Genomic DNA, 25,060 nt, shown 5'->3' on the forward strand with positions numbered 1-25,060 from the left:
CCACGCAGTTGGGAAAGTCCTGGCGGTTATGCTACGGTTCTCGCGATGACCAAATGGGCCAACTCGCAAGAGCTCAGGCAATCTCCTTCAGCAAGTGTGGCTCGGTGTGGTACGACCTCACACGAGCACTAGGCACCGCTCTTCGGCTTAGCTCCGGGAAAGGATTAGCACAAAGTACGCGCTCCCCGCACGGGCAAAGGCACCGCGCACGAGCTCAAGTCCTAGTCGCAAAGGTGTCGGCGGACGAGAGGAAATCATGTACGTACCCTGCACTGGTCCCGGAGATAAGAGACACACTCAGCAGTCAGCAAGGCCGCGTCCAGACGTCAGTGTCCTGCCCCCACCGCAAACTGTTGCGAGTGGAACCGAGGGGGAAAGGTAGGGATGGCAGAACAGGTGAAGCCGGCACAATGGCAACGGCGCATTCCTCAATCCCACATTTTGCACCATACTGCAGGACAGTGCAAATATGTTTCGCACTGTTCGATCACTGCTCATATGCTTTGAAAAAATTGATCAGCTCTAGGGCTTTCACACGTGGCTTTGTGTGGCTTAGATTCAAAAAAGCATGTTCCAAGAGTGTTAACTGTTTACATGCTTTCCTAGTATATAGTATACTAAATATGAAATACCAGAATGAGGAAAACAGGCATGCAATCCCTGCTAATAAGTTCGACACACTGAAGAGCCGCTGGCCATCCACAAAGAGGTCCAGGCCTCCATAAGACCTAACCAATGATGGGGTCAGCTGTGGTGCTTCCTGCATAAAAGTAACAGATACTTATAAATCATATCACAAGGTATACGCACCTGAGCTGGAAGTTGAAGCATGTTCACGCCCTCTAAATCGTGCTCGGAAATGAGCTGTTAAACCCAAGTTACAGCGACTTCGAGTACTAACAGCGGACAGCTGGGCTAGTTGGCAAATTGATATTTCATGCATTTCCATGACTGATAAGAAATAGGAAAATTTTAAAGAGGAAAGATGCAAGGAGAGGTGGGACGCTGGTCTTCAACTGATTGTAATGCATGAAAAGGTGCAAGTATATACGTACATTCACTGATCATGCGCCAACAGACGGGCGAACTTGAATTATTATGCATGCTTCAAACCACTTATCAAGATGCGTGGCAGACAGGTTTTGATTGGGGTAAATGTTACTTTCATTGAGAGCGATGGAAGCTGTACTGATACATTTATAGTTTTCTTTTTTAACGAAAAAAATCTTCGAGAATCACACTGCACTTTTCGTCCTTGTACCGGCCTAGAACACGTGTGCTGTTAAATACTGGTGCGCAGTGGCATCGTTTACAATGGTCTGCTAAGTGACTAGATCCCGCTAGTGCCCGGACTTGCACACAGTGTTCTCTCAATCTGTCTTGAACACAACCACCGGTCCGGCGGATTTAACATTTGCCAAAGGACAGGGGGATGTGGTAAAGAACCCCGGTACTACACGCAATGAAAGAGATAACATGCTTTTTCGTGCAGGCTGGACCTTAGTGCCCTGGTTCGTACACTGCTCAACATATGCGAGCTGGCTTTTCAGGCGCTGAAAACAGCAGAGGGACATCACACTTGGCGGCTGTGCATTTGAAGCATTGTGACAGGCGGTGCACATAAGGCACAACCGCTCGTTTATCCAGCTGAGTCTGGATGCCTTTTGCGTTTAAAGTGTGGTGTCCCTGTGCTAATTTCTACTTGCGCATAAATGTCAATACCATAGCACTCACCGTTGTGAAGATGGTGTCGAGCTGCTCCTTGCAGCGCGCTGCTACAAACTCCAGCGCAGCCAGCACAGGTTCCTCTGCAAGGTGCAGTGGGATGTTGTTATTTTCGTAAAATAGCAAATTCATTCACTCCCAGCAGCTTCTAACCTGCTCATACTGTAATATACTGTACAACAATATACTGCAGCAAAGCACAACCAGTACTTTTTTGTACCCATGGCTGATCAACTGAAGTGCGTGAGGTGATTAGAGTGGATGAAAATTCATATTTATATCTCAATCTCGGAACCAGCTCCCAAGGCAAAGGGAGACTACATTTATAAAAATGCAGGATCTACATTTTAGGTCAGGAAATACCTATTGCTTTAAAATTGTGCTTACATTCACCTGACCCTGCTGTTTCGCTAGCCTTCACAACACCACCGGCATAACTATAAACTTTCGTGGCAGACAAGGTGGAAGCTATTGCTTAAAAATTTCATTGAACACTTTGGAAATGTTCACCTAAATAGTCAATTTTTAGCATAACCCATAATCGCAAATCATGCCACATCATTTCGCAAACTTGCAGTGCATCTTCACAAAATTATACGAAGCTATATAGGCCCTTTCGTAGAGTAGATTGCTCAAGGAGAACCAGATGGCACTTTGGGCCTCCGCGAAACTGCCTCATGCAAAAGAACACAAATGCTTCTACACTTCTCTCATAAGATTGCATGTCGATTGCCAATACACTGTGCTCTATTCATGCTGCAAAACAGTGACCCGCGTATTAAGAGAGGAATGAATCTGTGTGCAAAGTACAGGTAAACCGCTGCTACACTAGGACTGCCTATGTTGCTCGCTCTTCGCAATGCGCAGCTTCCCCGAGGACCAGAAAATGCACTCATCACCAGTGTTAGATCGCTTACATCAAAAGAGAGGACTTTAGCCCCGAAGTGTTGGCAAGAGTGAGCACTGGCACTGGCTGGAATGGCAAGTTTCTCGCACATCCAATCAAACTTATTCACTTATGCCCACTATCGACCACGTGAATGTGCACGCACTTAAAATCAATGCAATCAAGCATGGTTGACAGACCACTCAACACGCTACTGTTCTAAAGCTGCAAAATGAGCAAGTACTAGAACTGTAATTGAAAACTTTTTTATAAACTGGGGTTATTTAATCAACAAAGTTTCGTAGATCTGTGCACTTCATTTTGCCTCATTTTCAACATAACCTCCAGAGGTTTAAACCTGTGATTTCATGCTTAAAAACAGAATGCTCTAGATGATATGGCATACCAAGGGACGTTATGTGAATAAACAAATCAAAACATCGCTGATGTGGGCAGTTATTCAGAGCTGTTTTATGCATTAGACAATGCATTGGAGGGCAAAAATTCAAAATTGCACAACCTGCACCTGCAAGAATGACTATCACCCAGAATAACTACGGGTTTCTTGCCAACACTCCGAAAGTAGAGACAGTAACAATGTTGAATTACCAGTTGCCACTTCCGAGAACGTTGCCACCTCATCGGAACTTCCCCGATCAAGGATGACGGTTCCCATTTTACTGCAGCCATCTTGAATGCAGTCGGCTGCTGCCCTCTTGAAGAGAGTTTCGAACTCCACCAGCAGCTGAAAATGAAGTGCACAAGGATTACTACATATTGCATGCAAAAAAAGAAGCTGAAAACATACCGAGACTTCCGTTGCCAAAAATGGGTACAGAAGTAATGCTTCTGCAAGCGTCATGCTCTTCAGGCGCTCATGCCGATCTTGAGCTGTGGCTAGCAGCCTGGGTCGCAGCATCTCCTCATCCCTGCAGTGAGGATTCTTGTGCAGCCACTCGTTATGCAGCGAGATAGAATCCACGGTTTCACCGTGCACAACCAAGTGGCTGCAATCCTGTAATACATACAACAAAAATGTTAGTAATACGGATTTTAATTGATTTCAACGGTTTTGCATTAAGTTATGAAGTCAGTAGGGAACAATATGATAAACGGCAGAACAGAGTCTGACACTTCAGTGGACCCGATAATCTATAAGTGGACTTTTGCCATGTGTTCCTTCGAACGGAAATGAAGCAGGCAATACTCACACCACCAATTGACATACAAGCCAAGGAGGCGTCGAGCCACAAAGTGTACATTCTTAGGAGGAAAGCAAAGTGGTGAGGGGATCAGAAAACATGCGGCCTATGGTTCATTTTAGTGCCACACTATAGTTGAACACAGTAATAATAAATCACAGGAGAAAGCATGAAGTGTGAAGTCATCACAATATGTGCTTGCCAGACATAGCTTCGATTTCACAAGACTCAGCTCGTCCCGGCTCCAAGCCGAAGTATACAGCCGATAGTGCTCTTGGCACTGATAACGAGCTTGACACAGTGAAAAATACTTGTCGGGGACACTTTTGGTGCCAAGTCATGCGAAATTTGCGAACTTGTTTCTGAATTGCGATTTCTTAAATAAAGGCCCCATTTCTTGTCCCATTACATTTCTTGCATTACTTTCCCTCTCCCCTTTGTTTTTTAATGTGACTGGAAAGTATTCCCTTGCGTTACATACGACTAAGTCTGGCATGTTGAGATCTTAAACTACAGTTGAGCAATTTGAAATGAGCCTACCATTGTAAAGTATAAAGCAAGAGTGTACAAAAAATTTACAGATACAATAAAGCTGGGGAGGAGTTCAGATAGTCAGAATGCAGGTGGAGGGTCTCTCTATCTGTCCTTAATTGGTTCTGCATTAGGAAAAGCGTTCGCCCACAGAAACGTAGTGGCTGGGCACTTGCCATGCCACTTGATCATAATGAGATGAGCCAAAGAGTAAGGTGGGCTGCCTTTGAACATTGGCACTTGCTTCGTATTTTGTTGTACCCACACAAATTAGCCTTGGCAATGAACTAACGAGGACTTATGCTTTTGTACAGCCATCAGCCAGATAAAATAACTGACAAAATACACTTGCTATGCATGTGCCTTCCCAAAAAAAAAGCTGCATGGAAAGCTCAAGAAAAAAATATTTTAAATGCAACTTACGAACAGGCGGCACAACTTCTTGTTAGGTGTATTTGATGGGGGCACCTTTGTCCCTGTGTGGTGCGCCTTCCGCTTCACTGTCTGCATCTCCTCAGAAGGATGCTCGACCTTCTTTCGCATGTTTTTAAATTTTGCCCGCAGTCCCAGCACCCATGACTCCTGTAAATTAATTTGAGCGATAAGACAAAAACCAGTACAATACAAGTACCAAAAGGAAACAAACTGTTAGAGTGGCTCATATGTTCATCAACAGTGTCTCAAAGGGCACTACAATGACCTGTTATTACTACTTGTAGAGCGGCATGAAAATGCAATTTGCTTCTATGTACATCCCATCTATAATACAATAAAAATAAAAAATGTCGCCAGATGTCACTATGGCTTGACAACAATTGGGCACATGATGTCTAGCAAAACAAGCACAAACTGTTGTCTCGTGTGCATTAAAATGTCTAAAGTTGCTTCTGTTCAGTGCTCCAAAATAATCCTTGCATCAAATGAAGGGGTCGGAGAGGTCCTGCTCTTAAAGCTTCATCCTGAGCAGTTATCTCAAAACTGAAAGACAGAAATGCATTGCTAATGCTTGCCATTTGCACATAGCTCCACTAAGGTTCAGAAAGAAAAGCAGGCCTGCTGATGGCATCTGGTTCACCAAAGTTGCACATAGGTATTCCACAAGTTTACTAAAGAATTGCAAACTAGACATGCGCATTATTAAAGGTGCGCCACACACACACACACACACACACACACACGCACACACACACACACACACACACACACACACACACACACACACACACACACACACACACACACACACACACACACACACACACACACACACAGGTGCTACTTCCAACGCTTTATTTTTGTGACCCTGTTGCTACTTTATACACTACTGACACCAGCGTAAGCTAGGCATACCAGTGGACAGCACAGAAAAAGAAAGTACAAACGCTTGACAACAAATGAAAACCAAGCAATCCATACTGTCTTTCCTAGAAAATTAAGTTATTTGACTATTAGGACTTCACAAGCCATGCTTACACATATCTCTCAAGTTTTTGAATCTCGCACACTTCAGTAATCTCTCTAGCAAGCTGATTCTCAATTTGACCGATAATTCCGCAGGTATCAAGAAATGGACGACAGCCAATGTCTTGCAGTGCATCACAAAAACATTACTAGGCAGATTATCGAAGCATGAAATTGAAAAGCTTGGTGAAATGTTTTCTTAGAATGGCAACACAGAATAATTAGATTTTTTATGTCAAGTGTTTGAATTTTTTTGTATTCCGCACTGATATGCCAAGACTACACTGATGTTAACAGTGCATATAGTAGTAACAGGGTCGCAACGTTAAACTGTTGAAAGTAGTGCCTGTGTGAATGTGCCTTTCTTTTACGCCCACGTCTAGTTAATGCTTCTTTAGTCATTCTTATGGCATCTGGTTTCTATGGCCAGGCAAACATTTTTGCAAGCAGCCTTTGAAAGGAACTTTACCATGTTTCAAAGCATCACATGCCCATGCTGCTCTAAGGGTGAATTAGCAACATGCAGACAATGCAGTAGTCCTAACAAAGCTAGCATTTCAGCTGTTTCTCCTAAAAACAAGGAAACCAAGCATGCACAACTTGCAAACTCATTTTGTGTGGCCACAGTGGACAAACAGATGTGACACAGTCAAGTAGGTTCAAGTTTACATCACTCTGATTAGTAATGGCACTTTTTAGTTCCAGTATTCAGAATTTTGGATTCATTATTCTCCTGGGGTAAACTATTACAAAGCAGTCTTCCTACACTGCTGGAGATTTCATTAAAGCTACGAGCAGATAGATCTTTGAGGAGGCACTAAAGAGTAACACTAAATGAGTTTAGACTGATAAAAGCTCTATATTCATTCATTTTGTGACAATTGGTTCATTATTGCAAGAAAACAAAGGCCAAAGTTTAATTTCTTATATTTTAGGAATGCATATAATTCATAAAACCCCATGATTCACTACTGCCGCGCTATAACTTTACTAGAAAAGCAAACAGACTTACATTACGTGCATTATAAGAGCAACAGCACTAAGTATTACACTGAAAGATAAAGAAAGACGACGAATCACCATTCCACTCTGATCTTCAATGTCATCCTTTAGGTGCGGATACTTGGTGATTAGTCTCTCCACTGTCGTTCTATAGAGCAGCTAACTGGGCAGCCTATACGGGAATAAAGAAAGTGATTGAATTAGCAAGATATACATAATACATCCAGTGCATTAGCAAAAAGTGCACAAAAGCGTCCTACTGTGTTCAAAAAGGTATCAACAGAGCCTTTAATGCATAACCGCTACGCTCTAACACAAACCAGACAGATAGGTAACGAGCTCCAGAGGGCATTGCAGCGACACGATAACAAGGTCCGAACAAGATTCTCACATCACCTTTCCTCTCTGCCGCGTTTCCTGTCATGTATACACATGCTCCAAACCACCCCCCGACGCGGCATGCAAGATTGCAACAGCAGCAGAAAATTCGAAGAGGCAATGAGATCTTCGCTTTAAAGAATAGGCAGCAGTGCTCAACACTATGAACATGACACGGTCCCTCTGCTCCAGTATTAAAGGAGGCAGGGAAGAAACACTGCTTGCGGGCGCTAGTCTAGACAAAAGGAGAGAGTGTCTGCTTTGACAGCGACGCTCACCTCCTGGTGGCATGGTAACAGGATGGTTAATTCTATTTTCTTGAATCATGTTTTGAAAATTATTTTGTTAAAATGCTCCTGGACGGTCTTTGCGAACTTCCAGTGAATAACCGAAATTTGCAACGGAGGCCTGGTAAGGGTAAAATTTCGGCATCATAACAGGCAAGACGTACGACATCATAGTACGGTGTGCATCCAATATAAAATGTACTACGAACTCACTAAAAGATGCTAAAAAATTTGAAGTCCACACCAACACTGCCTTCAGCAATGACAGCAACTAAAATATGCACTGCAATAATGGCAGAACCAGCATAAAAGCACTGCTTACCACGCTATCTTCACACAGGCTTGAAATAGCCCATCTGTAATGGCGCGTCGAACTCGGCCGCTTATGGGTATTTTCCTTCGTAGGATGTCCTAGTAAGGGCCAAACGACGGTAGAACAAACTGCAAGTAATCGCCTCGACTTTGCAGTGGCACACGCTCTGGAATGCCCTCCAGACCAGAGGTGCTGACAAAAAGGAAAAGTATATATACTCAGTCGCAGCCCAAAAATCACAACTAAACAATAATACACTATATAGGCTTGGTTTATTCATGAGACAAGCATTTTTACCTGGGAATGGTGTAGTCACTGCTGCCCACGGTTCTGGTGCTGGCGGCAGCGTCTGCATCCTGCACAGCAGGTCTGGCATGCTGCAAAACCAAGAGGCATGCTTATAGAGTACATGGCTGCAATTTCACTTCAGCAGAAACGTTTTACTATAAACTAACAGTGGGGAAATGGGGTTTTGCCACATGTAATCTAAATACCAAATGCTTCCTAATGTTCCCGCTGATAAACGGCAGCTATTCATACAAGTGTTACCATTTATCTGTGTACAAAAGTTATGTGCCCACTTAGGAGCATGTGCTAGCGTGGTCATACTTCCATGAGCATGCATGTTGCTTTATGGTTCCCCTTGCAGAGAAAGCGGAAGTTCCAAGCAAGGGAAGGCTGGCTGCAAGAAGCAGCCTGTTAGGTTTTGTTCCTCAAGCACAACCTTGTTTCTGAAATACATTCCTCTCTCATAAAGTGAGCCACTGTGAATCGTGACCTGCATGTTCAGATTAAGCGTAACAGCAGCAGAACCGTGTACTTACACTAATTATTTTCCTTATACTGCGTGGATTGTGTACTGCCAATCTATGTCAGCTCTACCTTTTGGAGCATGCTGTGTATGAGCTCAGCATTTTCTACGCAGCTGGTCTGGTAAGCTGCTAAATAAACAAAAAATATTAATAGATTCTATTTGTGTGTCTTTTATAATGTCTACTTCCGTGCTGAGTTTTCCTGGGTAGCCGGAAAGAATCGGTTTTACTTTTCCACACATAGAAGTGCCACACAAATTACTCACGTCGTCTGGTTGAGGCACTAATTTTTTTGCCAGCTTCACTTTGCCCTTGTGGGGGACAATGGCTTCCGGCTCCATATCAATAAAATCCTCCAGGATGTCATCGTAAATCTGGATCTAAAACAGATTTATAAACAGAATGAACATAAACAATCTGCACGCAGTACATAAACACAAAGACCTCACATAGCCCACGCAGTACATAAACACAAAGACCTCACATAGCCCTAGTTGCAGTTACTACCAATAAAAAAGCCTTCTCCCAGAACATTACCAGTGATAATGGAACGGCCATAATGACTGTACCCGGATCACATTAACAAAAACATTAAAAATACGCGAAAACATCACGACAGAACCCGAGGCTTGAGTGCGAATAAAAACGGCTCTCTGTCGTTCAAATACGACACCGACCATGCAACGCTGCCTAGTTCCTTCATAAGTACTTCAAATATTATTTAGTTATTATTCAAACATTATTTAATATTATTCTTCGACGAGTCGAACAAAGAGTCGAACTCTTCGTAAGCATTAAAAAATCGGCACGGCACTTACCAAGGTGCTGTCTGAAATCGTCGTGATTGCCGAAAGAGCAGCCACAACTTCTCGATGTACACCCTGTTCTCATTGTAAGCTTCTTTCGCTCGCCGGTCTCCAGAATTGCGAGGCATACAATAGCGTCGGCCATCTCGGCTCGCTCACGTGGAAATGGGGTGGATAGGGCAAAGCACGTGCGAGCGATCACTGAAAAATGCCGCGCAAGTGACGCGAGAATCGAGACGCGAGCGTGCGAGACGAGATAGAGCGAGCACAGTCGCGGCACACGTTAAACTCCGACAAATCTTTTAAGTTGTTCAAAATATTCGTTTTCTGAGGAATCAGTAGATTGAGGCGTCATCTATGGTGAGTTAAAAAAAGTTTCTGCACTTTTTATTAAAGCTTTTGTCGTTTCAAGCTTACATTTCCTCCCCTAGATGGCAAAGCAATACGCAAGGTTTTGCTGTGCAGCTCATTGCACATATGCTCATTTGTTTCAGAGAGTAGCGCCACACAGCGTCATCGTCATTTGTGTCTTGTTTTAAGCAGCGGTTGTGATACATAGCTGATACCAACTGTGATACATAGTTGGTTTTTATTCTGTGATTTCACGGTGAGCCTATTTCATTGACGAAATGCTACGTGTGAAGATGTACCCAATGTACCTACAGATTTTTTCAAGATGATTCGCTCCCACAACACTACGGCCACCACTTCCAAGGCTTATCACCCAACAGGTGTGTCTGCTCTGCCAGAGCGCGCTGACTTGAGCCGCAAATGGTACAACGCCTCCATTCTGTTCTGAGCTCGTACACGTGAAGGTAAGACGTACTAGTACCCCTAGTTATTATATTACCGCTCATGGCGACCGATTACTATTCCTAAGAAGTTTTTATATAGTTAGACCGTATTTCATCAGTACGGCCAACAAGACGGCAGCGCTAGCGCGCTGGGCTGTCGCAGAATCGTTGTCGCTTCGTTGAGAAAAAAAGAAAAAACAGACATACACATAACACACACTCGTGCGCCACCTTTTAAGAATGCCTTTTAATTGGTCATGTCGCTCGCATTCCAGGCTTCTTATTCCACAGTCGATCAAGAGTATTTAAAGCTAGCCGTCGTTTTCTGAGCAAATTACACATGCATGGGTAATACGATGGGTCAGCTGAGAGGGTGGCTAGGCGCGTGTCAGTATTCTTGAAAGTATGAAAGCACTGATCCGACCCAGTGCTGTCATTTCGTCGACTACCACTAATACCGATGTCACACGGGCACGTGCGATCGAAAAGATGTGCAATGCGCAGATCGCGATCAATGGTTCCGAATGGAGCGAAATCGCGGCCAAAAAATGTTCTTGCACCCGATCCTGCCAACCCTCAATCCAAAATGTCCGTGCGACAGGGCTATTAACGGCTTTGAGACGACCTTTGCTACTGCTGCGACCTTTCCATCCAGTGTTTTTATTCAAATCAAATTGTCACTTGCTAATTGGTCTTAAAATGTATTTTGTGAGTTGTGAGGTAACGATAGATACTAATAAATGTAGAGCTATCCGCATTTCCCATACTTACTCAGCCTTGCTTGTGAAAATAGCTTGAAACAACAAAAGGTCAAAGAAGAGGATTAAATGGATGCACCACTGGTCATTTCTTTGTCCTTAGTGATTTCGTGCTGTTTTTACATGTATGGAATACCAACACGCCCAATGTATGGTTTTAAATCTTATACTAGCCTGTGCAGCATACATACTGAATAACTTTCCTCTGTGATTATCTGGGCATCCATATAATTAACCTGTTTTGGAAATAACATGTGCAGCACACATTCTCTAAAGCAAACTGTACCTGAGGTTGTTTTAATATTTTCACCACACCTCAGCTCCATTACAACTGTTGATGGTTATGCCCTCCATTTGTCCATCTATATTTGAAAACGCTTCATCTAATTGGGACTCGCATCAGGCTGCATTAAAATAATTTAGACACACTCAAAGCACTAGAAAATCACTCCATCCCCTTATTATTGTCTGATTACCATCTAACAGCATCACACATTTCTCTTTTCCATAAAACATACTATCATAACACAGTACTTCGTTTCATTTGAATTCACCCAGTATCATTTTTTGTCAGTCTATCCAGGCCACCATCATAAGGTCAGCATGCACGCCCATAGCAATGTCCCGTGCTCACAGTCATTTGAAAATGTCCAACAAATATAATATGTTGTACCTGCATTATTGCTTAACCTGTGTGGCCCTCCTCTCTCTAAAATGCACTGAGTAATCATATGTAACATCCTGCCTTTCTGTTTTTTTTAATAATTTATCGTTAGTTTTCTAATATTGCCTTTTATATTTTGTGTATTTTTGTGTCAGCTTTTAAACTCTTGCTTTTTCTGCATCACTGTACCACTAAATCTGTTGCCGGTGAAAATATTTGATTATCTGCTGGGGGGGGTATGTTTCTTGCCCCTTCCCTAATGTGCTTGTATATATTATGAAGGCATCACAAATTTATTAATTAATTATTATCACTGGCATCCTGGCTGCATCCTATTGCTTTTAAAGCTAAGTAACAATATTCATTGTATCATTTATTGCCCTGCAGATTTATATTCCAGATGGAGCATCGAAACATCTTCAAGTGCCACCGATGTCACCAAAGGACGTATTCTTTGGCAAACCTCTTTCGCCACTTTTGCACCTGGCATGGTACAGAAGCTAATTGGAACTGCAATTTGGAAAGCTGTGCCAAGACATACCAACTGTACTGCTCGTTCCGAAAGCATGTTGGCCGGCACCACAGTCATCTGTTTCTTGCCAACACGAGTGAAGACCAGGTGGTGCTGCCAGTAACCGACAACACCGATGACACGATAGATGACTTATCCAGTGAGCCCTGTGACGAGGAGCCTCAACAAGCATGTAGCCCCAGTGTTGATGCTCATGATGTTAATGGCCAGTGTGACAGGCAGCTTAGCTCTCTATTGCTTAAATGGCAAGAAGGCCGACAGTTGCCAGAGAGCACAGTTAACGAAATTGCAAATGACATCATAAATTTTGCTACTGAGTTTAAAGGCACCTTGCAATCGGTCGTCATGAAAAACCTTGAGCACCTCAGGACCAAGTAGGGTAGAGAAAATGAATAGAAAAGTATACTTACTTTTGTTTCACCTCAGACCATCCATCTTTCAAATCAAGATTCTAGTGAATGATTTGAATACATCCCACTTTTGGAAACCCTGAGGGCTGTAGCAGCAGTGCGCAATCTTTTTGAGGGAACTGAAGAACACAGCTCAACTCTGCTGCGGGACATGCATGATGGCACGTATTTTAAACAGCATAGCATATTAAAAAATGCAAGCACTTAGAAGCTGTTGGCTCTCCAGTTCTATTTTGATGAATTTGAGCTTTGCAACCCTCTGGGGAGCAAGCGAGGAAAACACAAAGTTCTGGCTGGATATCTGACAATTCTGAATTTGCCACCAAAATGCCGCTCGAAACTGACAGACAAATACCTTGTTCTCCTAGCAAAAACATCCACTGTATCCAAGTTCACTCTGCACAAAATTCTTGAGCCACTTGTTGATGACATCTGCCAACTCGAAACAAATGGTATTGACCTTGATGGAGAAATTGTTAAGGGGTTAAGGTGTGTTAAGGGTTAAGGTGTTAAGGGTTAAGGGGTGTGAAAATGTTTGCTTGTGAGCGGCGACAATTTGTCGTCACCAGCTGGGTGGTTTCCGCGAATGCTTCTCATCTGGCCGCATTTGCCGCTTCTGCTTGGCTTCCAAAGGAGTGATAAATAAAAAGTGGCATGAAAGAGACTTCATAATCAGAACAAAGCAAATGCATGCGCATCATGTTCAGCTAACAAAGCAGGATCCAAGTCTCCCCAATGCATATGGTATCACAGGTGAAAGCTGCCTGAGTCCTCTTCACTCGTTTGATGTAACCAAAGGCTTACCACCAGATGTTATGCATGATCTATTTGAAGGCGTCATTCCATTTGTCATGAAGTGTGTCAGTAGACACTTGGTATCAAATCGTGTTTTCACACTAGATCAGTTGAATGACAGGCTTGCTGCATTTGCTTTTCAAGGTGCAGACAAGAAATCCAAGTACCCCCTTTGTCACGCCAGGGAGTATTTGGAACCTCAGTCATAAAAGCTTCAGCAGCTGAAAAGCTGTTTTTTTGTTTTTTCTCTCTTCTTGTCGGTGACAGTGTCCAAAAGGGGACTGCTGCATATGAGGTGTACCTCACGTTGCGCGCTGTAGTGGACATAGTTCTTGCACCTCAAGTGAGCCGTAGTGCAGCTGCATATTTGAATGTTCTGGTAGAGGATTTCTATGATGCATTTAGAGAAACTTTTCCAGATGTAAACATAATTCCAAAAATGCACTACTTAATCCACTAACCAAGACTTCTACTTATGTATGGCCCCCTTTCTAAATTGTCGTGTATGCGTTTCGAAGCTAAGCATCAATTTTTTAAATCCCTTGCTAAGAGAATTCGCAACTTCAAGAACATATGCTCAACACTAAGTCGCCGGCATCAGATGCACTTTATGTATGCCTTAGCTCAGCCCCAAGAAACATATGTCACTGTAGGGAGCAAAAGTATTGACCCAAGCTCACTACCTGACCTTTTAAAGGATAGGTTTCAAGACCTGGAACTGCTTACTACAAATGTGTGCTCTGTAACTTCAGTTACTGTCTCTGAAAGGGAAGTGGCTGTGGGCTACGTGCTACCCATCATTATACCGAATGATGGCCTCCCTCACTTTGCTGAAGTAACACTGATTGCAATGTGTAGCTCATAGTTGTTTGTTCTTGCAACACTTCTGAACACAAAATATTTTGATAACCACATTCATGCCTTTCTTGTAGAACGGACGACTCACAGTGTCCTAATTGAGAATATTGCCCACTGTGGAGAGTTTTTTGACCTCTTGTACGTGTACAAACACGGAAACCATTGCTGTGTCAGTCCTCGTTTTGCCTTCTTCACCGACTCAGATAACTAACATTGTGTATACACTGTATAAAACCCTGTATTAATTTCGCATGCTTTCATTCTGTATTACCATCCTCGCTTAGTCTCAGTTATTTGTAATAAATTTTCTTGTGTGCGTGTCGTTCTCATGTGGGGCAGCTCATGGGTTGAAGTGGTTACAAATGTGCGATTGCATTGGCCGAGTCATTCAGCTCATTTCCTTTTTAAACACTCCTTGTGTTGTGTGTGTGAGCACGGGTTTCTTTTTTGGTAGTCTGGATATTCTGATCAAATTCAGCCCCAAAAAAGTGACTAATGTCTTAAATTAAATTATGGGGTTTTTACGTGCCATAACCACGATCTGATTATGAGGCATGCCGTAGTGGGGGACTTCGGAAATTTGGACCACCTGGGGTTCTTTATCGTGCACCTAAATCTATGCACACGGGTGTTTTCGCATTTCGCCCCCATCGAATGCGGCCGCCGTGGCCGGGATTGATCCCGCGACCTCGGGCTTAGCAGCCCAACAGCATAGCCCCTAAGCAACCACGGTGGGTAGTGACCATTGTCTTCACATGTCTCCAAAAACAAGGTGGGCCAGGAATATCACAGTAATTTTGTGGGCTGGCCACGGTGCACAGGAGATTAGTGCTTGGGCACCGTGAGTGACCGCATGTTCTACAAGCCTGGTATGTTCATTTGTAATGATTGAACCTGCTAAGTGGTCCTGTAAAGGAGCAGGAACTGTAATGCAACTTCGGCGAGCGAGTGAATTTTATACAAGATAAACAGCTCCAAAAAGGAACACACGGGGAAACCATGCAGGTTGAGAGTGTACCGTATTTTCTCAACTTTCAGTTGGCTTTTTTCCCCTATAGTTTGCATTGGTGCATCTTGTGCAGTGGTGATAAACACTAGTCAAACAAGGAATGTCGCTGAAGCCAACATTTCTACTAGGGTACTTGTCTTCATCAGGGCAGCAACTGCTTTACAACTGTGCGACATACATGCATAAAATCATGCATGCTGGCGCGTCCAAAATGAACATTATTTTTTTCGCCTGGGTCAGAACCCTAGAGGACGAATCAGTCGAGTTTCTCACAAATGAGATAAATCGCATTTGGGAGGAGGGAATTGTACCGGAACAATGGAAAGTGGCGAAGGTCATACTCATCCCAAAGCCCGGTAAACCGCCGAGCTTGGACAACCTCCGCCCTATCTCACTGACGTCATGTGTAGGGAAGGTGGCCGAACACGCCATCCATAACAGAATTGTCGAGTATATCGAGACCAGCGACCTTTTCCCTCACAAAATGATAGGTTTCAGGCCAGGCCTCTCCACCCAGGACGCCATGAAGCTTATCAAGATCCAAATCCTGGAACGCTGCACTCAGGATACGAGAGCCATCCTTGGTTTGGACCTGGAGAAGGCCTTTGATAACATCCGTCACGAGTTCGTTCTCGACGCCATATCCAAACTCGACCTGGGCTCGTCCTTCCATGCCTTCGTCAAGTCTTTCTTGAGCAAACGATGCGCCATCCTCAAGGCTGGAGATTTGGAATCAGAGAAAATGGAGCTGAGCGGAAGAGGCACCCCCCAGTGGTCAGTCATCTCACCGCTTCTCTTCAACATCGCAATGGTCGACCTCTCGAGATACCCAGGCAAGATCCAGGGCATCGGTGACACGATCTACGAGGACGAGATCACTGTCTGGTGCGCGGGAGGCAGTGACGGACAAGTCGAAGCCGCTCTCCAGGAAGCTGTCGACACTACAGAGCACTTTCTAACGGACACGGGACTCCGGTGCTCCCCAAAGAAATCGGAACTCCTTCTCTACAGCCCCACTAGAAAGGGCCGCAAGCCACAGAACTGGAAACCCCCCACCAAAATCGACATTAATCTCTACATCAAGTGCGGAGATCCGATTCCCAAAGTCGCGTCCATTAGAATCTTGGGAATGACACTCGAAGGGGCGGGCACAAATAGCATCACCATTCACAAACTAGCAAAGAAGACGGATAGCGTCATCGGTCTAATCAAGCGAGTAGCTAACAGAAGGAGAGGCCTGAGTGAAGAGAATCTGATAAGGCTAGTCCACGCTTTCTTGTTATGCCATTTCACGTACGTAGCGGCCATGCACGTCTGGAAGAGGGCCGAGCGAGACAAGCTAAATGCCATGATAAGGAGGGGGATAAAGAGCGCGCTCGGACTACCAAACTACACACGCACCGACCGACTTCTGCAGCTGCGCATTCATAATACACTGGAAGAAGTCGCAGAAGCACAAGAAAGGGCACAGATTCTCAGACTCTCCGGCACCACGGCGGGCAGACGACTCCTAAGAGAGATGGGTGTCCCCTTCGGCTAAAGTCAAAGACGCCTACCAGGGCCTTCCGAAAGATCAGAAAGACCACATCATCATATCCCCCGCCCAGCGCAATGTGGAAAGAAGGAAGGCCAGGGGCGTGGCGCTTCTACGCCGGGCGACAGAACTCCTTGGCGGCAGCTGCTTCGTTGACGCGACCCAATATGGCAACAGCAAAAATTTCGCAGTAGTGTCCATCACCCACAAGGGTTCGACCGTTAACGCAGCTTCGGTAGAAAGCACGTCGTCATGTGCGGCCGAGCAAGTGGCCATTGCCTTGGCCCTCCTGGACGAGAAACACGCCAACAACTTCAGCGACTCCAGGGCAAGCATCCGCGCCTTCAGCGTTGGTGCCGTGTGTAAGGAAGCCTGTCGCATCCTCGACGGCAAAAGCATCGCCACCCACACTCTCACGTGGTTCCCCGCTCACATGGGATCCATCATGGGAGACCCCACAAACCTCAATGAGCTGGCCCACTCCAAGGCGCGAGGTCTCGCTTTCCGCGGCCATGGAGAACTCCCCGGCCGGTCAGGAGTGGTGGAGAACAGACATCAACCGACAACATACAATGAAATTACGCAGCACTTTTATCTCGGCAGGAGAGACTTTCCCCTTCCTCACAAGAAGTTAAATAGAGCGCAGGCATTGACCCTCAGATTATTGCAAACAGGCTCGTATCCCAGCCCGGCTTTATTACACAAGCTTTATCCCGACACTTATGCCAGTAGTTCTTGCAAGCACTGCAATGACTTTGCTAGCTTAGACCATATGTCTGGCGCTGCCCCTCGCTACGAGGCACGGAACAAATAAATGAGGACAAGTGGCTCTCCGCTATCAAGAGCCCCGATGCCGGGGCGCAACTATGGGCTGTCCAGAGGGCCCACGATGCGGCGCTCGGGCATGGCCTGACTAGTCCCAACGTGGGAGCGGACCGCTGCGCGCTGAGTCGCGTACCTCAGGACGTTCATTACAGTTTTACATCCATCCATCCATCCATCCATCCACCCTGGATCACACTATGCGGCATAAGCAATGCCAGAAATGTGCCTACAACGTCTCATCAATGCTATTCAGAAGCTGACGACGGTGACTTAACGATGCTAGAAGTAGCTGAACTTTTTGACAGCTCGTCCTCCGATGGTTTGCACTGAAGTCCTAAAAAATTTTTATGCGCCTTTCGGCTTAGAAAACATGTTGTTTACAAAAAATTAAGTGCCCTGAAATGGGCAAGCACTGCATTTTGCAATGAGTTTACAAGCGTGCATAATTGCAAGTTAAAATAGGCTTCTTGTACACTGGTGCCATTTGTATATTAACCTTTTTCGAAACTCTCAAGAAGTAAGGCGTGCAACTTGAAGTCTGGGAAATACGGTAGTCTTCATAATTCTAATCAACTGAGCTCAGAAGCGATCGTATGAACACAATCAAGGGATAGTGTCTCACCATTAGCTGGCTATGTACAATCGAGTTTCACCATAGACATTTGGAATCTGCCATTCATTCGGGTGTGCCAATGTGCCCACTGGTGTGTTTGGGCTGCACAGCATGGGTCACTTTTTTTTATTTGGATGTCACATGTACACAAAAAGTGTATAAATGTGTGCAAGGAAGTTTGTTAAGGTGTGGAGAGATGTTCAAAGTTTCCTGTGTGTGATTTCACCATGAGTGTCACTGCAATAAAACTTAAGATGACTGACATCCATGTTGTTCAATTTTTATCTCACTTGGATTATTTACCCATTGTGAATGAGGCATACAGCCATGCATGGCAAAAAGTGAGCGATTAGTGCAACACAGAAGCATGCACTATTGCATACCATAAAAAGGGTCGACCTATTCTTTTTTTTTCATATTTGCATGGTCAGCTCAATACAAGGATGCCGTATTGCAGCATCCTTTAAATAAAAGCCTTGTAACTTGCCTACTCACTATATCTTTATATTTGGCAAGCAGCAGCGCTAACTAGATGAGGACGAAGAAAAGAGGATTGCAACACAAGCGCTGACTCTAAAATAAACTAAAACTTTATAAACTAAAACCTGTTTTATTACACAAGCTTTATCCCGACACTTATGCCAGTAGTTCTTGCAAGCACTGCAATGACTCTAAAATAAACTAAAACTTTATAAACTAAAACCTGTTTTATAAACTAAAGTTTGAATAAACTAAAAGTTTATTCGAAAAAAAAAACATGTAAATAAATGCTGAGTACATATTTGCTGCAGTAATGCTTGCATGGCATGTAAGCATGCTCAAAAATATATGTTATTAGCTAACCTCGTCTGATGAAGTGCACATAGAAAAAGGTGAGGCACACCAGAAGCTTTCAAGGAGATTAGGCATAAATATTTGTGAAATCAGTGAGAACCTTGTTTCTGTAGGCTAATTTACACTTTTCTTTGCAAGTTATATGTAATGGCACCGAAGGGTATGGGCATACTTTTCTGTAACACATTACAAATTACGAAATTACTTGTAATAATTGTCTTTTTTCCCCAGTAATTTGTAACGGAAGTGTTATATAGTACAAAAAAGGTAAGGCATGGAGACACGGACACAAGAGAAGAGAAGCGGACAACACAAACGCCGACTGTCAACTGCTTGGATTTCAATCCAAGCATTCCAATGTAGTAAAAAACGGAATTGCCATGTCGTGCCTTAAGTAATCCCTCACCAGATCATGCATGCACAAAATGAGTGCCAGTTTTATTGCACAGGTCCGGCGCCTATTAGAAGCAGGTTATCTTAGCATGGAAGTGGCCACTGTAGCTGAACACCTACATAGGTCGATTTTGCGGGAGATGACTCTGATTGCAGAAAGCAGTAATAGCAAGAAAAGTGTTGTGGCTATTCCTTACATTCATTCAGTATCGCACAGGCTTAAGAAGGTTGCAAGTAAATATGGTGTTAAAGTTCTTTTTACTGCTTCCAATAAGCTAGGTAAGATATGTGCTGCCGTGCAGAGGAAAAAGGAACAGGTGAAAGGCAAAAAAAGAACAGATATTTGTCCAGTGAAGCGCATCAAAAACAACAATTTTAGTGACTGTCGTATGGGTGTGGTTTATAATGTTCCCTTTAGCTGTGGCCATTTCTACATAGGGCAAACAGGGCTGCGTATCAATCAGAGGCTAATGGAACATAAGAGGTTGTTAACTGGTGGGTCGCCTTCCAATCTTTCCTTACATTGCCAAGACTGCCAAGATTGTAACTGCACGCCATAGTTGGATGAATGCGCGATACTGTACAGGCATAGGAATGAAGATACGTGTCTAATGGTCGACGCTTGGCATATCGATAATGGTAGAAGTGCGTGTGTGATTCAGCCTTCGATTACCTTAAATAAAGAAGATATGAATTGCCTCAACACTTATCTCTCACGTAGACCGGCACGTGTACCCAATTGACACGAGGTTGATACTCGGCATTTGTGTTGTCCACTTCTCTCCTCTTGTATCCGTGTCTGCACGCTTTACCTTTTTTGCATTATGAATGCTTGCCAACTAGCTCAGCTTTCTGTCGTTCTATTATATAGTTGCAAATGTCAACAAGTAATTTAATTTTGTTACGTACTGGATTACATTTTTTGTGACCTTCGGCAAACACTAAATAGTGATTTATTATGGAATGAGCATGCCTTTTCATTTTGAAGTTTCATTGCAGAAGTCAGTCTCTAGAATGAAGTTATTAGCGATTCAACTGAAAGTTTATATAGTAGCATGGTTTTACATATTAGGTTGTATTTCTTTAATGATGATTTGGCCCAAACTACTGCTTTTGCACCTGCCTAGTATGAAGAAAAGGGATGAGTGGAGATGTTAGCGCATTTTTCTATTCGTTTGCGTCTCTATTGCAACACGTCTAAACGCCATTGACTCCTGCACTGAGAACAGAAGAAGGAGTAAAAAAAGGCTTTTTTGGCACACTTCTCAATGACTATTTCTTTAGAAAGTGTTTCGTTCAGACTAGCAAGAGACTCCACTTAAGCAGGTTCGACAAAGCAAAATATATAGTGGGAGACATCTCCGCTCTCTATATCAGGACTTTCAAACTCGAAATAGTGGGCTGCTTTCACACAATTTAACTCTGAAGGGAAAGATTAGAAGGAAGACGTGTTAAAATTGCACGCTGAGGGTGTTTGATCAAAAGAACTTTGTATTCTTTTCTTGAAACTAGAAAATTAAGCGACCAAGGTGACCTGTCAAATGATTGTATGGCCTAGATGAGAGATTTTTAGCTATTTCTTTTCTTCAACTTAGGCAAAAAAAAGTTGAAGCAGATCGTAGCAGTAGAAGTCTAAAGCAGAGGTTAAATATGATGAAAGCTAGCAGACACCCTAGAGTGTTTAGTGTTGCGGCTGACATCATACATGGAAATGAGGGAGGTTAGCTTCACTTCTTATAACCAGGAAGCTTTAATTGTTTACTTCTTGTAAATCATTACCTGCAGAAGCCCTAACAGTTATGATTTAGAAGTAAATAATTTCCCAAACATTTTTTTCTGTATTCTATCATCAGGAACATAATGTAAAAACAATGGCCGAAAAGTAATTAGTACTCTGTAATGTAATTAATGGCCAGCTACTTTCTTGAAAATGTAATTTGTAATGTTAATTAGTTATTTAGTAATTGTAAAGTAATCTGTTCTTTTTATTATACTATTATAATAATTATTATTATTTTATTATTATTATTACAAGCACAAGTTTGTGTATGGGGAATGCTTTTTAAGTTTCAAGTCTCAACCAAATGTTTTTGTGAGTGATCCATGGCAATGTAAAATAAAAAAAAACATGGAAGTCTTATTTGAAATTTTCATATGCACTAAATTATAGTTATGTTACCTTCGACTGTCGTTTTGATATGGTGACAATGTAGGTCGCAGAAAAACTAACGCTTGCCAAAAAAGTGGAAGGAACATGTGGGTAATTCATTGGCAAAACGTATACATGTAAAAAGTTTAAGCCCTCATTTGTGTGTATCTTTCTTCCTTTTTTCTTTTTCCTGAATCACACTTTCGTTTGAAGTGAGCACGGGTAATCTGTTAGAGCCTACGGCCCCATTCGTTTCAGGCTTACATGTATGTGGGTTAGTATATTTGACACAGTTACAAAAAACCTTGCATGGTGCCTTTTGGCTATCCTTATATTGAGAATGACAAAAATGTCTTCCGACACGAGTAAAGTTAATATTATGGAGGCTAAAAGAACCCTTCTACTAAAGGTATTCAAAACAGACAAACATTCCAGGGCCGGTATTTTGTAGCGATGCCTTTAAAGTAATAATGCCTTTTCGCGCTTATCGCGCTTTGTCAATGGTCAGAGCGACGGTCCGCTCGCGTTATCAAGTTGATAACGCGAGCGGACCGTCGCTCTGACCACTGACAAAGCGCGATAAGCGCGGAAAAGGCATTATTACTTTAAAGGCATCGCTACAAAATACCGGCCCAGAGCTGCCGCTGAAACAATTGCAGCACACTGCTCGATAGTGCTACTGTAGTACTACGATGAAATATATATATAATATATATTAAGATGATAACGGGGAGTGATGCCGCTAAGAAACGGAAAACGACGCAGAAAAGTGAATGCCAGCAGGGTCCTTTATTCATCGTTACTGCGAACTGCCGTCGCACAATAAAGTGAAATGGCGACGCGTGTTGACATTTTTATCATTGTCGGCGAGAACGGCGTCGGCCTCCGTGACACACACCAACTTTATTAAACAAATAAAACTTCAGAAATTCCCGCGACAGAATCGAACACTGCAAAGAATGTTGCGGATTTTGCAGTGTATCATCGCGCGACTTCGAAGACCGCTCGATCGCTTGACCATAGAATAAAGAACCAACTTTGACCCGCCTGCACAAGCGCCGATCGTCTTTCTCGAAGTTGCGATTAATACACCGTAACCACACTGATGCGGCACTAACAGCGTTCAAATCAGGAAAAGAAAGACGGCACAATGTGGCAGCTACCAGCTCGTCACTGTTGCGCGAGGTGAAGTACCAGCGGGCACGCAGAACACGGCGGTAGAAAAACAACATAAAAGAAACTCGTTATATTTGTGTAACGATCTCTATAACACGAGGCGCGTTCTGAGGCCAGAAATGTCGAAAAAAATAAAAACAGGGGGGAGAAACTAGTTACATTTGTGAAAACACGGTATAACGTACGTTGCTCCACTTCCAAGATGTCAGGATGAATGTGAATGTGTGATTGATGACATGGTCCGTATACGACGGATAAAGCTCGAGGGGCTGGTAACTGACCAACAGCTAGGCTTACGTACGTTTAATTTTATATTGTATTTGTTGGCTTCTCAATGAAGAGTTTAGCCAACCTGGAGACTGTCCAAAAGCTAGGCCTACATGCTTTTATATATTGTATTTGTTCGCTTCTCAATCCTCAACCTGGAAACTGTCCAAAAGCTAGGCCTACACGATTTTATATCCTGTATTTGCTCGCTTCACAATGAAGAGTTTAGCTAACCTGGAAAATACAGTTATGTCGTGTTAATTCACATCATCACAGCCTACACAGCCTCGTTATGCTATGTGACCCTGTATTAGGTTGCTTTATTGCATAGAACTCCACCTGGTTTAGTTAACTAACTTAGCGAGAGCAATTGCTTAGGCATTCCATTGTTTTTACATTATTGATTTCTTGGAAATCGATAAACATTGGTACATTTCTCAGTAAGAATGTGGCATTCATTGGCAGAAAGAACAAAACACCAAGATATGGAAAATATAAAAACAGCTAAAAATGTTCAAAGAAATCGGAAACCTGGGTGTGATTTGGCTATGTTCATGCCTTCAGCTTGTGTCAGCATGTCCTTTAATTATCTATGTACACGCAAACAGCTGAAGTAAAAAGAAACCACAGGAATGAAGGCACCAAGATGTGGGTGCGTGCCACGCCTTTAGCCTGTACTTCTAGGCCTGATATAGACGTCGGTCAATCAATGTTCACTCGACAGTGCCGGCACCTACCTTTCTGCAAAATATAGAAAGAATTGACAGGGTGCAGCAGAAGAAAAGAAAAAGGAATGCAATGCAAAAGAAGCATGATGCAATTGCGATTACTTCTCACAACTGAAGCCTGATTGACGAGCGGTGTGTTGTTACAGTTGGGAATGCTTCAATGCCAAATATTACAGAGAGTACTACGGTATGTCTGACGCCAATCTCCCCATGTGCCGTGGCCCTTGCTTCTCTGGTTACTGTTCACACTGGAGCTGAGACGTGCACCTCGGTCGAAAGGATTTTATGCTAACTTCCTCAGAACTGTTGATATCAAAACTAATGAACAAAGATTATACTGCAACTCGGCAACATGAAGTTCATGCTGCACATGTTTTTCACGAGTACAGGCTTTCAGCGACAGCCTTGTAGAATTCCTGTGCTTATTCAGACAAATAATTTACTGCAATGCAGCTCATACATTCAGTTTGATTTATGAGCACAGGTCAGTTTTACTAGAATACTTCCCAATTTGAGCTCTGGACATGCCCTGCATTCACATTACACAACAAGTTCAGTTCAAACAAAGTAATGAGGGCAAAATCTCATAGTTGGATGCTGTCCATTAACGCAGAACAAATGTTTGTTATTTAACAGTTGCCGACAACTACCGAATGCGCTTTCTATATTTGACTTATCAAAGAGTATTTTCTAACTGTTAGATCAAATGTCTGACTCAGTGCAAAAATTGTTCCTCATTTACTCTTTGAGTAAATATACAAAGTGCATGGATGTTTTTTGGCCACTGCAGGCTACAGACAAGGCCACTTGTATGAGGTGGCCAGTACATGCTTTTATCTTCAGTTTCTATGCCTCTCAGTGAAAAGTGAGCTGATGCATGGTTTATGTCTTTATGAAGTCGAATTAGCCTTATGTGCATCATTCAGCTTCAAGTCTAATGCCTAGGCTTGCTTTTTATTTTAAGTAACCACTGTGGCAGCAAATAGAGAGCCTTATGCTTTTCAGTGAAGATTGTGTACTTCATCATAACTAGCCAAGCTGGTTCTCGCTGTTTTTCATATTGTGAGCACGAGCTCTGAGTAAGTACTGGCAGCTGCATTTATTTCATATGCAGTTACCGCAAATTAAAACGAAACAAAGTAAGAAAATGCAAGGCAAGCCCTACAGTCAACATGCTACATGTAGAAACCTCAGAGGAAATAGCTATCGCATTAGCCATAGCACATAATCATCAGCGATTCCCAGAAGGCGATACGAAACTTCGCCAAGGGTCGAATCTCCATAGAGGCATTACGACTCCTAAAATTAGGGAGTAATC

At 43.2% G+C, this 25,060-nt stretch overlaps 1 protein-coding gene across 1 annotated transcript in view; it reads right to left on the bottom strand.

Annotated features, from left to right (window-relative positions):
* LOC125943367 (uncharacterized) overlaps positions 1-25,060 on the bottom strand; it is a 67,319-nt gene that overhangs the window by 2,616 nt on the left and 39,643 nt on the right. Inside the window, exons 2-8 of the mRNA XM_049662659.1 lie at positions 8,864-8,977; positions 8,112-8,162; positions 4,768-4,926; positions 3,420-3,626; positions 3,221-3,356; positions 1,735-1,808; positions 682-760 (exon numbers count right to left, since the gene is read on the bottom strand). Of these exons, the coding sequence (XP_049518616.1) occupies positions 682-760; positions 1,735-1,808; positions 3,221-3,356; positions 3,420-3,626; positions 4,768-4,926; positions 8,112-8,162; positions 8,864-8,977 (820 nt within the window). The remainder of the gene's footprint in view (positions 1-681; positions 761-1,734; positions 1,809-3,220; positions 3,357-3,419; positions 3,627-4,767; positions 4,927-8,111; positions 8,163-8,863; positions 8,978-25,060) is intronic.

The sequence above is a fragment of the Dermacentor silvarum genome, chromosome 1, assembly GCF_013339745.2.
Source record: "Dermacentor silvarum isolate Dsil-2018 chromosome 1, BIME_Dsil_1.4, whole genome shotgun sequence".
Lineage (NCBI taxonomy): Eukaryota > Metazoa > Arthropoda > Arachnida > Ixodida > Ixodidae > Dermacentor > Dermacentor silvarum.